The sequence below is a fragment of the Doryrhamphus excisus genome, chromosome 12 (genome assembly GCF_030265055.1).
Source record: "Doryrhamphus excisus isolate RoL2022-K1 chromosome 12, RoL_Dexc_1.0, whole genome shotgun sequence".
NCBI classification, from domain to species: domain Eukaryota; kingdom Metazoa; phylum Chordata; class Actinopteri; order Syngnathiformes; family Syngnathidae; genus Doryrhamphus; species Doryrhamphus excisus.
The window spans coordinates 20,249,261-20,261,840 of NC_080477.1; the positions used below are offsets into that span (position 1 = coordinate 20,249,261).

The following is a 12,580-nucleotide window of genomic DNA, read 5'->3' on the forward strand; positions in this document are numbered from 1 at the left end:
GTCATAAATACCTGAGATTTTCCGCCATTTGGAAGTTATCTAGTGACTGTTCACTTACTTTTCTAATTCTGACATATTTTTAAGCATAAGTTCCTTACACACCCGCCGTCACTTTCTATTCCTGGCTTTATTTGATGGACAAAAGTACTGTAATTTGATGTCTTGGCACTTGACAGCTGCTAATAGTGACAGGTGTTTGCTAGCCTTGTGTCCACTTCCAGTTGTGAAACCTACTGAGGGAATAGCGTTACTAATTTATAGTAGTGCTTTTGTATATAGTTAATGATTAAATGACCTTCTAAGTGTCTGTTTCTCCAAAAGTGTACTTTTTTGTTGTTTTTTTTTCATGTTTCTTCCACAAGTCGTCGCTGTCGCCGATGTCCCATTTCCTGTTTTTCACGTGACTGAATTCCGACGAATCAAAAACACGAATGCCACGTTACCGGACCAATGAGAATGCTCGCTGATACATAGAAACGCCCCTCCGCTTCAAGTTAGTTTGAGCTCCGGCTGTCAAAGTGTTTAGCTCCATTAATGCTATCAGCTAGTTAGCCGTGTTTACACCCATGGGATGACGAACAGATGAGTATTTGCAGCACATAAACTGAGGTAAACTGCTTTTTTAAAGTTTTGTGGAAGTGTGTTGACTATCCTCGGAAGGCTGGCGCGGTAAATTTTGAGGCATATTCACGTTGTCACAGACGCTAAATCGATCTTGCTAAAGCTAATGCTAGGTGGCTTGGTTCAAGGAAGCAGGTGAGGTAACGTCAAATTGTTTATAAATTCATGTATTGGGCTTTAACCATCCGTTTGGAAAAGTCAATGATATGCTCTGAATGGAAATTAACTTCAATATAAGAAGTTATCCGTGATACAGCAATCGCTATCCTGCTAGTGTAAGCCCTCATCCGGCTAGGCGAATGACACCCAAGTTGCTATCTTGTCAGACGATCTAGAACGCCGACAATTAATTTAGTATACATTTACTAATAATTATTAGCCGACTTGAGCATTAATAATGTGGTTATACAATTGTTAACGTACACAATTTGACAAGAAACCAACCCTTGTGCAGATGTTCTGAGGTGTGTTGTGTAACATTGTTACATGTTTATCTGTTCTCTGTCTGCAGAGCCACACAATTTGTTTCATGTATGGCCTGAAAAGCCCTTGTCATGGCACCTACTTAAAGGGAGAAAGGGGGAGCACCATACTGATCCTCTTCATGAGTAATGAACCCCTTCTGGAGCATGTCTGCCAATACGAGTCGTAAGGTAAGGTATTTAAGAAAACTGTTAAATGTGATAGTTGTGGTGGTAATTAAAGGTATGGTAAAAACAATTTTTGTGGAGTTGCTAGTTTCTCATTAAACTGTCAGCTGTGTACTTTGCAGTCAAACACACAAACGCCCAAAAGTACTTGAAAGCACAAAAACACCGGCTTTGAAAGCACCATGCATGTGGTGTCAGCCGTTAAGAGTTAAAAATTAGAAAATAATGGCATTATGGCATTAGAAATCTGTTCTACTCATATGAAAACATTATACCAGGTCAGCTAAAATCACAAAAAATAAAATTACACTTATAAATAACTTAGCCCTGGTTTCACTGAACACCAAGTGGACAATTTAGAATACTATATTCACAATTGGAATGCTTCTTCTGCCTTTTATTTGTATTTATTCATTTAATTTAACCATTTATGTGCTTGAAAATGCAGTGTTTAGACCAAGAATAAGTACAATTACATTACATTTTAGTTTTTACTAATAAGCCGTTTTCAACCACAAAACAGCACTGATTTATTAATTCATGACTTTGTGGAAAAAGAGTGAGGATGCAATGTTCGAACGGGAATTTCGGAAAACCATCAAAGGAACCTATGCTGTATAAGACACGGACAGACATTTCGTTGGCAATTTCACTACTGTGTTTTTGTGCAATGACAATAAAGGGAGTCTATCTATCTATCTATCTAGACCGCCATTCAGGGCCATTGCTTCACCCATGAAGCAAGCAGCCAGAACAGTAACAGGTTGCATTCGTGGCCACCAAAATTGCCAGCTGGCATTCGTTTCAAATGTTGAATGTCATCACCGAACCTTCCTGGTACATTCCCAACGTCTTTCTGTACAGTTATAAATATCTACGGTGCCGTTTCCTCAAACGATTGACTTACATAAACACACCTTCGCTTTGACTCATCTCGATGAGCTGCACCGTAACCTGAGAAGATGCTCAAAGCACATGTAGATCCCACTTTAAGCGCCACCCATGCTGAGATGTCAGCTGCGTTATTTTGCAGAGACCTGACAGCGAGGACCAGGGCGGACACGGGGAGCAGAAAACCAGCCCGCCCCGGCAGCCCTTCGGCAAGAAGCAGCTTCCAGCCATCCCCAAGAATGCAGCCGCCGTCACTAAGCCCACAGGCATGGGCAGCCCGGCCCACTCAGCCAACAGCCAGCATGTGCCCTACGGACCGTTTTACTTGGAGTACTCCCTGCTGGCTGAGTTGTAAGTTTCTACATAGGAATCTGTTTTATAAAATGCTGAAAGAGTAGCATTGTATGCATTTTTTTTCCCCTGTCTGTGTTTCAAATTGATTTGAACTTGGCTGTCATGTGCCCTGCAGCACACTCGTGATTAAGCAGAAACTGCCTGGAATTTATGTGCAGCCGTCTTACAAGTCAGCGCTGAGTGAGTGTTGTTGCATGTGGAAATCGGTCGCTTTATCCGCCTTGCACTTTCACTGCTAATATTTTCTGTTTTCCTTTGTTTTTAGTGTGGTTTGGAGTCATATTCATCAGGCATGGCTTGTACCAAGATGGAGTCTTTAAATTCACTGTGTACATCCCAGATAACTATCCAGACGGCGATTGTCCAGTGAGTAGTGCTCACTGGATTCACATTCACGAGTTTCACACCAATGTACGCATTTACGGGTAGATAAAGCCGCTGGATGCGGACTGCTCATGATGCAGCAAATGTAGCTACAACCTGCAAGGCTTCTTATCGAGTAATTACAGTAAAAGCAGAAGCCCTGGAGTTAATCATTTGTTGCTTGTTTAACCTTCCTCTTTTGTTAGCTTTCTGGTATCATCTCTTATGTTACCGGGTCGGTTTTGACCCATGTATTAAATCAGCTATAAAATAACACTAAAAACAATAAGTTACCATCAAATTTGCTTCTCATGTCTTGGTTACCTTCTTAGGCTTCCTCATCCATGAAAATGTTGATTTTAATACTTTTGGTGTATATTTTGGGGCTTTTTTGTCACTATACCCCTCGATTTCAATTTCCAAAAATGGTAAAATGAACCTAAAAAAATCATATTAATAAATTTAAGGTTCTTTTGTTACCTGGCTATTACTGAGGGCTATAGAACATATCTCTTAAATCAATTAGTTTCATTTATTTTCTCATTTTAGTATTAATCACTAAAGAAACATCTATCGTGTTGGGTGAATTTTGACCCATATTTATTAATGTCAAGAAAAAGTAGAAAAAGTTAGTGTTTTCAGCAACAGAACTTTAGTATAAAGTGAAATCAAAAAGCAGAACAGGTCCAGATCTTGGTTTACTGTACTTCTTGCCATTCTTTCCATGATCCAAATTGTAAATGTGAAATCAGCCAATCAAATGAGTGAATTCACCTCACATGTATACTGGAAAAGCGGTCAAAATGAGAATCCCCTGAAGCTTACATGATGAGAAGAGGAGCTGGTTGTCATTGTGTTGGCTAATTGTACACTTATGATTTCAGTTTTGGCTCAAAATATTGCTTTATAGTCATATTATTATAACCCGGTGGTCATAATTTGAACCAGACCATTTTAAAATGTAGTAAAAATTATTATTATTATTATTTATTTTGTTGAAATAGAGTTTCTTGACCAAGTCAAAAAGCCTTGATGCAATAAACAAATGTTATGTGATTCTTTTTAAGCATTAAAATGTAAAACGGGTCGGTGCCGACCCTAACACAAGAGGAGTGTTAACTGAAGCTGGGGTTCAACTGCATTTAAAAACCAAAAAAGTCAAATGCCAATTCAACTATTATACATTCTTCAGTAGCTTTCTTTTAGAATGGTTTTAATTTTATATTGTTTCAATGGTTTATTACAGAAATTAGTGTTTGACATGCCAGTCTTCCACCCGCTCGTCGACCCCGTTTCTGGAGAACTTGATGTCAAAAGAGCTTTCACCAAATGGAGGTATTTCTATGCTTTTTTTTTTTTATACCTATGAACTTTATAGAACATCTCCAACAGGCATCTTCCTTTTGTAGACGGAATCACAACCACATCTGGCAAGTCCTCATGTATGCACGTACAATTTTCTACAAGATCCACACCACAGAACCCCTCAACCCAGAAGCTGCTGTCCTGTGAGTGTCCAAAGTCATCACCTCTAAAAGTACCATCAGTTTTGGTGTATAAGCTATAGACAAACAACCATTCACACTCACATTCATACCTATGGACAATTTGGAGTCGCCAATTAACCTAGCATGTTTTTGGAATGTGGGAGGAAACCGGACTACCCGGAGAAAACCCACGCATGCACAGGGAGAACATGCAAACTCCACACAGAGATGGCTGAGGGTGGAATTGAACCCCGGTCTTCTAGCTGTGAGGTCCGCGTGCTAACCACTCGTCCGCCGTGCAGCCCGGAGCAAATCATGAGCTATGAAAAAAAAACTCAATGAGCTTGTCAATATTACAGTTTGATGCACGGTGTCATTTTGCAAAGAACGCTAAACCATCACACAGCAACTTAACACTCAAAAGGTTTACCAATATGACTTCAAAGAGGAAAAGATGTAAAAGTTTTTACCATCATGCATTGCGTCTGAGCAAAGCATTTTATTGGATGGACGCAATACATCCTGGGAAAATGTGTTTATTTTTTAATGTTAAACTTGTATTGGTACTTGTTTGTATATTTTATACACCACAATTTACTATTAAAAACAACTTCTCACAGTTAAAAAAGCACATCATGATGTTTCAACCACATGCCACTGATTGTTAGAGTTATGAGCATCTGACGTATTGAACAATTACATAATAATAATAATAATAATAATAATAAATTTAATTTAAAATGCACTTTACATCAAATAAATGATCTCAAAGTGCACCAGTTTGGCTAACCTAAAATTAAGTCAGTGTTCCAGTTCTCTTCTCAGTCTGTTCCATCATTTTCCTCCACATACTGAAATGTTTTTAGTGTTTTAAACACAGTTTTTTTCCCCCTATAGACGCCTTTGCTGCCGATATATTTTGGAGTGTTTGCTTTATGCATGATTGTTTTGCACCTTTTAAGTTCTCAAAACTGATGTCCCCTCAGCTATGAGAAGGACGTGCAGTTGTTCAAGAGCAAAGTGGTGGACAGCGTGAAACTATGCAACAGTCGTCTGTTTGACCAGCCCAAGATAGACGATCCCTACGCAATAAGGTAACCTCCTTATTTCACCTTTTGTGTACCTGATGGTAAATAATACCGTCTTGTTGTCTTTGCTGCAGCTTTTCTCCATGGAATCCAGCTGTTCACGAGGAAGCAAAAGAACGAATGTTCACATACAAAGTAGGTGTCTTCTATTTTCTTAGCTTGTCGTAGCTGAAGACTGCTGTGCACGTTTGTTCGGAAAATGTGCTTTACATTATTTAATACATCACAAATGCTTTTCCTTTTTTATTGGGTAGCTTCTCTTCCAGTGATGATAATGGGCTAAACATGTTAGCCGATCTCTTTCCTTTCCACATTAGATTTGACCTTAATAAATTATTTGGACGTTTCTATGAGTAGGACAGAAAATTAGACCGTTCATGGTTTAGCACATAAACAGTTAGCATAGCTCTTGTGTATTTGTTGACGTAGATATTCATTCATTTTCTACCGCTTATCTTCACGAGGCGGGGTACACCCTGGACTGGTGGCCAGCCAATCACAGGGCACATATAGACAAACAACCATTCACACTCACATTCATACCTATGGACAATTTAGAGTCGCTAATTAACCTAGCATGTTTTTGGAATCTGGGAGGAAACCGGAGTACCCGGAGAAAACCCACGCATGCACGGGGAGGGTGGAATTGAACCCTGGTGTCCTAGCTGTGAGGTCTGCGTGCTAACCACTCGACCACCGTGCAGCCTGACGTAGATATGACGTTATTTATTTTCCAAAGGAAAAAAACGGTTTCAAACAGCCATGATGAGTCGTCTTATATTCACCGTCTCGGGATTTATATATGCATACAGGTGGTGAGTCAGAGCTTTTCTTCCTGTCACTCGCACACACCAGCAACCTGGAAGTTGTTAGCAAGTTGGCTAACGGGGACGAGTTATGATGTCAACTTTTAACATAATGGTCATTTAACTTTTTTTGATGCATTTCTTAATTTATTAAAAACAACACGGTGGAGAAACCGACCCAAGGGTGCAATTCACAGCAGAGAAAGGTGTATTCTTTTACCAGAAAACTTTTTACCTGGCCCATTTCCTCTAGAGACGACCCGAGGATCACCACAAGGGAACGCAGGGCACAGGCCTGTCCTGGGTCAAACCGGGATCGACGCAGCCCTTCAGCAAAGACGACAGCCCCCCCTCGTAGCTGAACCCGCACACGGCCACTAGAGGGAAGCACTTGCACCACTCGCCATGCCACTTTTGCCTCCCCAATCAATGTTTGTGAGCCGGATTCCTCAAGAGAAGGAAAAAGGAACATTTTTGTTTTTATTGCTCAGCTTTAAAAGTTTAACACGCAACAGCTTTAGCGTAAGGAAAAACCAAGTTTGTAAGGCAAAGATGACAAATGGATGTCTCCAAGTAAAATCAAAGAGTCGTCTCATAAGACGCGAGTGCAGTGGATCACATGCTCTCTCTCTCTCTGGCTCAGGACTGTTCTACTCATCAGACCAGGAATGTCAATCACAGCTGGGTTGAAGACCTCCAATCTGTCAATCATGGCAATGTTTGTATTGTTTTCTTACTAATTGGGTTTATTTTTAATGATGTGCAAAGCATCGTCTTACGGTTCATAATATATTTCCGAATGGATCTAAATATGCTCTAGAAGTAAAGTAGCATTTTATTATTATTATTTTTAAATTGGTGAATTCTTATTAAAGGATAGGTTATGTAAATAATGGTTCAAGGTTTGATTTCCGGAGATGGTATTTTCCCAATATGATTGCAATCTGATTTATTGCACCCTTATCAGTTGGCACACAATTCAAGGATTCAACTCCAAAGGATAATCACATTTGTTGACATTTTTTCATTTCCCACTGTTGCACATGAATTAACTGTATGACTGGTGTAAGAATATAATATTAGATGGTGCTAAAAGCCGCTGGATCTATTTATAGCCGCTGTGAAAGGACAAATATGTTGCTGCCATTTAGCCTCCCATCTTAAATCAAACTATTTTATCGACCTGATGTTCACCACAGATCCTTTGCATTGTGTGTGAATGACAGTATCGCATAGATCGATCAATGCTTTTTTCTCTTGATGACAATAAAATATTGATTTAATACTCCATACGCTTATGTTTTATCTGACTTGTATGTATTGTTGTCGTTTTTTTATTATTTGTAAGATTTTGCAGCATCACAGTTTAGATTATTTTCAATGCCAGACTTCAGATTTTACCCTTCATGGACATAATTTGTCAGTATTTTCTTTTTAAACAGCCGAGCACTCCTGTGATAGAGGATCTTTGACTTTTTGACAGTAGATCAACTCTTGTAATAGAGGATCATTGACAATATATCCTTATAAACAGCAGCATGCTCCTGACATCTAGAGTGTCTTTGAACGCAGCAGGTCCTTATAAAAGATTCTTAGATTTGCTGTTTTCAACTCTTTTCCGCCCCCCCCCCCCCCTTTGCTATACTTTGGTTTCATCCACATCACGTGATGACTTTAAAACAGTAAGTCCTTTAAAACAAAACTCTGCTCCTGTCATGTCAGGAATTATTTACCATTGTTTTTGGCAGTACGTTAATATAGTAAAGATCTTCTGTTTTGGAGGATCTTTGGCTATATAGTTTTGCAGGAAGTCCTAAAAATGCGTGGCATCTTTGTTACAAAAGTGTCTTTGACAAGCGTTATTGCATAGTTCCGTAAAAAGTGGCTTTAAGGGTGTAATACCCCAATCAGTCCACTAGAGGTCCGTATATTCTCACAGTGAATTACGCCGTCGCGGGTCCTTTCTGACATGTTTTGCATGGAGGACTGACTCGTACTGCCAAAGTAAAAGCTCTCCGGATTGGCTTTGGCTCCTAACGCGGCCATTTTATATGCGCCCGTGTCATCAAGCGCAGGACTTTGGTCGCGAATCCATGATTGAATCAACCGCTCTCCTGTGCAATGGCTGTGGGCGGTGCCGCGCGCCTCACCGTCTCCCAGACCTGGGGAACGGGTTTTTAAACGGGGCCAAATTGAGGCGAACGCTCCGTCGGACGACCAATCAGGGAGGAGGTCACTAGTATGCAAATGTGGCGTTATCGCAGTCACGTCAGCAGCAACAGCAGCAGCGGCGGCGGCGGCGCTGGTGGAGGAGCAGCAGCTGTGTGGAGCTGAGGACTGCAAAAACTAACTTCACACCGAGAACACGCAAGCGAACCGGGGCTCCATTTCGGGTAAGACGCCGCCGCTCGGTGAGGTTTTTGTTTCGGATACTTCTTCCGTAAAGCGAGGGAGGAGGAGAAAGCTGTCAAGTGTTGCGCCTCATGTCATTCTGACGCCCGTTGACTTTAGCGCACTTGTTCCGGGGCCACTTTGGAACAGCATGGCCGCACTTTGGCGCAGTTTCCCGGGTGGCAAGTGGCGAGTGTGCGTGTGGACGCTGGAGGGTTGGGTGGTAGTCCTGAACTGACAGCGACCAGTTCAGAGTGAGCCGAACCCGTGTCGTGTGGCTCGTCTGCCGTGCCGAATGAATCCGAAACTCGGCCCAGGAAATGACACCCGGCGTTGCTGCTGCTGGTGTTGTTATCTCCGTGTTATCTCGGACACCATCACAGTCGACCCTCTTTCTAATCTCAAGCCATCGTCCATTCACCAACCGCCCCCTTCTTCCCCGACACCTTATTCGAAGCGGTCAAAGTGAAGCTAATACTTTTAAGTTCTTATTTAATTGTATTTGATCTAGTTTGGCTGCCATTGTTTATGCTGGAGTTTCGAAGGAAGGGCGGAAGGAGGATGCTACTTGACTTGAGAGGTTAGCCTGGTGGCCGCTAATTGAGACGAGAACAAACATGGCGACCTCTTCCTCTTCAATGGTGCCATGTTTGGCAAACTTTTTCAAGGGGAGCTTTGACTAATTTAGCTGTAGATCATCAAAAACAGCAACCATATACAGAATCAATGAATAGTTGTCCCTCCTTTTAAAAGGAGATCTAGTAATTACAGGATCTTTGACCAATGTTTTTGCTGTGGATCCTTAAAACAGTGGTGGTCCTGTCAAGTAGAGGATCTTTGACTAGTGTTTACCTCCTTAGAAACAGCAGAGCAGGATTTCTGATGTTTTGGAAGTATATCCCCCTAAAACAGCAGAATGCTCCTGTTATATAGAGGATCTTTGACTAGTTTGACTACAGTTTAGCAGAAAGGCATAAAAACAGCAGTGTGTACCTGCCATATTGAGTGTCCGACTAGTATTTTTGCAGTAATTCCTTACTGGCGAATGGTCGGTCCTCCAAAACAGCTGTGTACTCATTTTCCTGTCATATAAAGGATCTTTGGCTAATGTTTTTGCAGTAGGTCCTTTCATAACGGCTGTCATACAGATGATCTTTGACTACAGTTTAGCAGAAATACCTAAAAACAGCAGTGTGTACCTGCCATATCGAGCGTCCGACTAGTATTTTTGCAGTAATTCCTTATAATCATCAGTACTCCTGTCAGATAGGAAATCTTGGACTAGCATTTTTTTTTACAGTAGGTCTTTAAAAACAGCCAGGGTACATCTTTTATAGTAGGTTCTCAAAAATAGCTGTCTTATAGCGGATGGTCGGTCCTACAAAACAGATGGGTACTTGTTTTCCTGTCATATAAAGGATCTTTGGCAGTAGGTCTTTAAAAACAGTCGGGGTACAGCTTTTATAGTAGATTCTCAAAAATAGCTGGGCACAGCTGTATTATAGCAGATGGTCGGTCTTCCAAAACAGCTGTGCACTCGTTTTCCTGTCATATAAAGGATCTTTGGCTAGTGTTTTTGCAGTAGGTCCTTTCATAACGGCTGTCATACAGATGATCTTTGACTACAGTTTAGCAGAAATACCTAAAAACAGCAGTGTGTAACAACAATGTGTACCTGCCATATCGAGTGTCCGACTAGTATTTTTGCAGTAATTCCTTATAATCATCAGTACTCCTGTCAGATAGGGGATCTTGGACTAGCATTTTTTTTACAGTAGGTCTTTAAAAACAGCCAGGGTACATCTTTTATAGTAGGTTCTCAAAAATAGCTGTCTTATAGCAGATGGTCGGTCCTCCAAAACAGATGGGTACTTGTTTTCCTGTCATATAAAGGATCTTTGGCTAATGTTTTTGCAGTAGGTCCTTTCATAACGGCTGTCATACAAATGATCTTTGACTACAGTTTAGCAGAAATACCTAAAAACAGCAGTGTGTACCTGCCATATAGTGTGTCCGATTAGTATTTTTGTCCTTTTAATCATCAGTGCTCCTGTCAGATAGGGAATCTTTTACTAGCATTTTTTTGCAGTAGGTCTTTAAAAACAGCCGGGATACAGCTTTTATAGTAGGTTCTCAAAAATAGCTGTCTTATAGTGGATGGTCAGTCCTCCAAAACAGCTGTGTACTTGTTTTCCTGTCATATAAAGGATCTTTAGCTTGCGTTTTTGCAATGGTTGCTTAAAAACAGCAGAGTTCTCCCCTCATAGAGAAGATATATGACTTACGTTTTTACAGCGGATGCTTAAAAACAGCAGAGTAGTCCTGTCCATAGCAAACACGCTTGGCAAAACATGTCAATCGTCATGTTTTGGTGTCGAAGGTGTGAGTTTTCGCCAACAAATGGGTCCTTGAGAAGGTTAAGAAGGGAGGAGAGGGTGAAGCCGCGTGTTGATATTGTTGGGCATGTGTCGTCACGATTGTTCAGGAAACAGCTGGAAGTCGACACCACGTGAAGGTTAGAGCCTTGGGGTTAGTAGGAAGATGTGGGGAGGGGGGGCAGGGACAGGGGCGGGGGGCGTGAAAAGGTTAGCAGGATTATGTCTCGTTGATTTAAGGCAAGTCAGTAAGCAGGTAAAGTTGTTTTTAGCTTGCTTCCATTCTAATTACTTCCCTAATTGATTGTTTGCTCAAAAACCTTCAAAATCATTTAGCACGTGTCCAGAAAGAAAACGTTATTTTTTTTTGTAAATACTCTTGTTTTTCATTATTATTGTGATTTAATTTATTTAAACGCTTGACATTCCCATTGGAATTGAATTAAATTGAGAAAACGTAGTAGCTGACTAGTTGGCAGAGTTTTGGGCTTTACTTTAAGATGTGTAGTGAAGCCAAGGCTAATTTCCGTGAAGAGAGGGACGTGTTCACGGGGGGTAGGCCAATCTAGCTAGGTCTTAAACGAATAGACATCATTAAAAAGTTGTTTGCACGGTAGCGGACCTGTAATCCACACAACATGGCAGTTGTTGTAATTGTCAAGATTATAATGGCAATGTAATGGTAATGGTAATTACAACTGAGTGCATCCCATAATCAGTTCCCAGTTCCACATGTCCAAAAGGAGTAGGAAGAAGCAAAGCTTATTAAATCCTACCCCTCCATCTGGTACTTTTACAATTGCATTTGTTCACTTCCTGCTTTCCTAATATAGTTTAAGTATTTTTAATTTTAATTTTAATTTTAATTTTAATTTTAATTTTAATTTTAATTTTAATTTTAATTTTAATTTTAATTTTAATTTTAATTTTAATTTTAATTTTAATTTTAATTAATGTAATTTAAATTAAAGTTTTAAAGTACGCGGTGATATGACCATACAATTACATAATGGGTACCATAGTAACTGTCAATATAGTGATATACTGTATAGTTACATTTGTTCACTTCCTGCTTTCCTAAAAAGTTTTTTTTTTAAGTTTTATTTTTGTCACGTACCAAAGTATGAGGTGATATGACCATACAATATTCCGAGTGTAATGTGTGTTCATTCATAGTGCGGCGCTTCCTCCGTTGGCTTTGACTGGCCGTCAAAAGAAGTCCGCCTTCAAGTTCCTCACATTTGATGAACGGCTGAAAAATTGCATCTGGATTGCAACAGTTGCTCTGAATTCTTACCAATGGTAGAATTTCAGGGTTTCAAAACAAGTCATGAAGGCAGGTGCTGTTCAGGTTTTCCCAAATAAACGCCCCAACACGATTACGCGCCTTCTTCCTGTAGCGGCGACGTCAGACGAGTCCACGCCTTCAAAGAAACCTCGTCTTTCCTGCGTCTCTGCGCTGTTGAAATTCTATCAGCTGTCTAACGACTCCTCTTTCGCTTCCTGGCCCGGTAGCTCCGTCGGTTGTCGAGCTCGGGGAGGGTTGGTTGGATT

The 12,580-nt window shown here is 40.6% G+C and overlaps 2 protein-coding genes across 6 annotated transcripts in view; both read left to right on the forward strand.

Annotated features, from left to right (window-relative positions):
• Positions 1-469: 469 nt before the first annotated feature.
• aktip (akt interacting protein) lies at positions 470-7,548 on the forward strand. The gene is made up of 10 exons (XM_058088999.1): positions 470-609; positions 1,133-1,274; positions 2,305-2,513; positions 2,632-2,696; positions 2,782-2,882; positions 4,126-4,214; positions 4,289-4,387; positions 5,353-5,460; positions 5,529-5,589; positions 6,514-7,548. Exons 2-10 carry the CDS (start codon positions 1,233-1,235, stop codon positions 6,616-6,618), a joined length of 879 nt encoding a protein of 292 aa, XP_057944982.1. The 5' UTR covers positions 470-609; positions 1,133-1,232; the 3' UTR covers positions 6,619-7,548.
• Positions 7,549-8,315: 767 nt separating this feature from the next.
• chd9 (chromodomain helicase DNA binding protein 9) overlaps positions 8,316-12,580 on the forward strand; it is a 94,969-nt gene continuing 90,704 nt past the window's right edge. For 3 of the 5 annotated variants that reach the window (XM_058089449.1, XM_058089450.1, XM_058089452.1), the window contains exon 1: positions 8,316-8,653. The gene's annotated coding sequence lies outside the window, so the exon portion shown is untranslated. The remainder of the gene's footprint in view (positions 8,654-12,580) is intronic. The other 2 variants (XM_058089451.1, XM_058089458.1) reach the window with 2 other exon arrangements.

Excerpts from the sequence above, each read along its gene's own strand:
- aktip (XM_058088999.1), top strand. The coding sequence starts at position 1,233 with ATGAACCCCTTCTGGAGCATGTCTGCCAATACGAGTCGTAAG. Across the intron at positions 1,275-2,304 it reads CTGCCAATACGAGTCGTAAG|AGACCTGACAGCGAGGACCA; the intron begins GTAAGGTATTTA and ends GTTATTTTGCAG. Across the intron at positions 2,883-4,125 it reads ATCCAGACGGCGATTGTCCA|AAATTAGTGTTTGACATGCC; the intron begins GTGAGTAGTGCT and ends GGTTTATTACAG.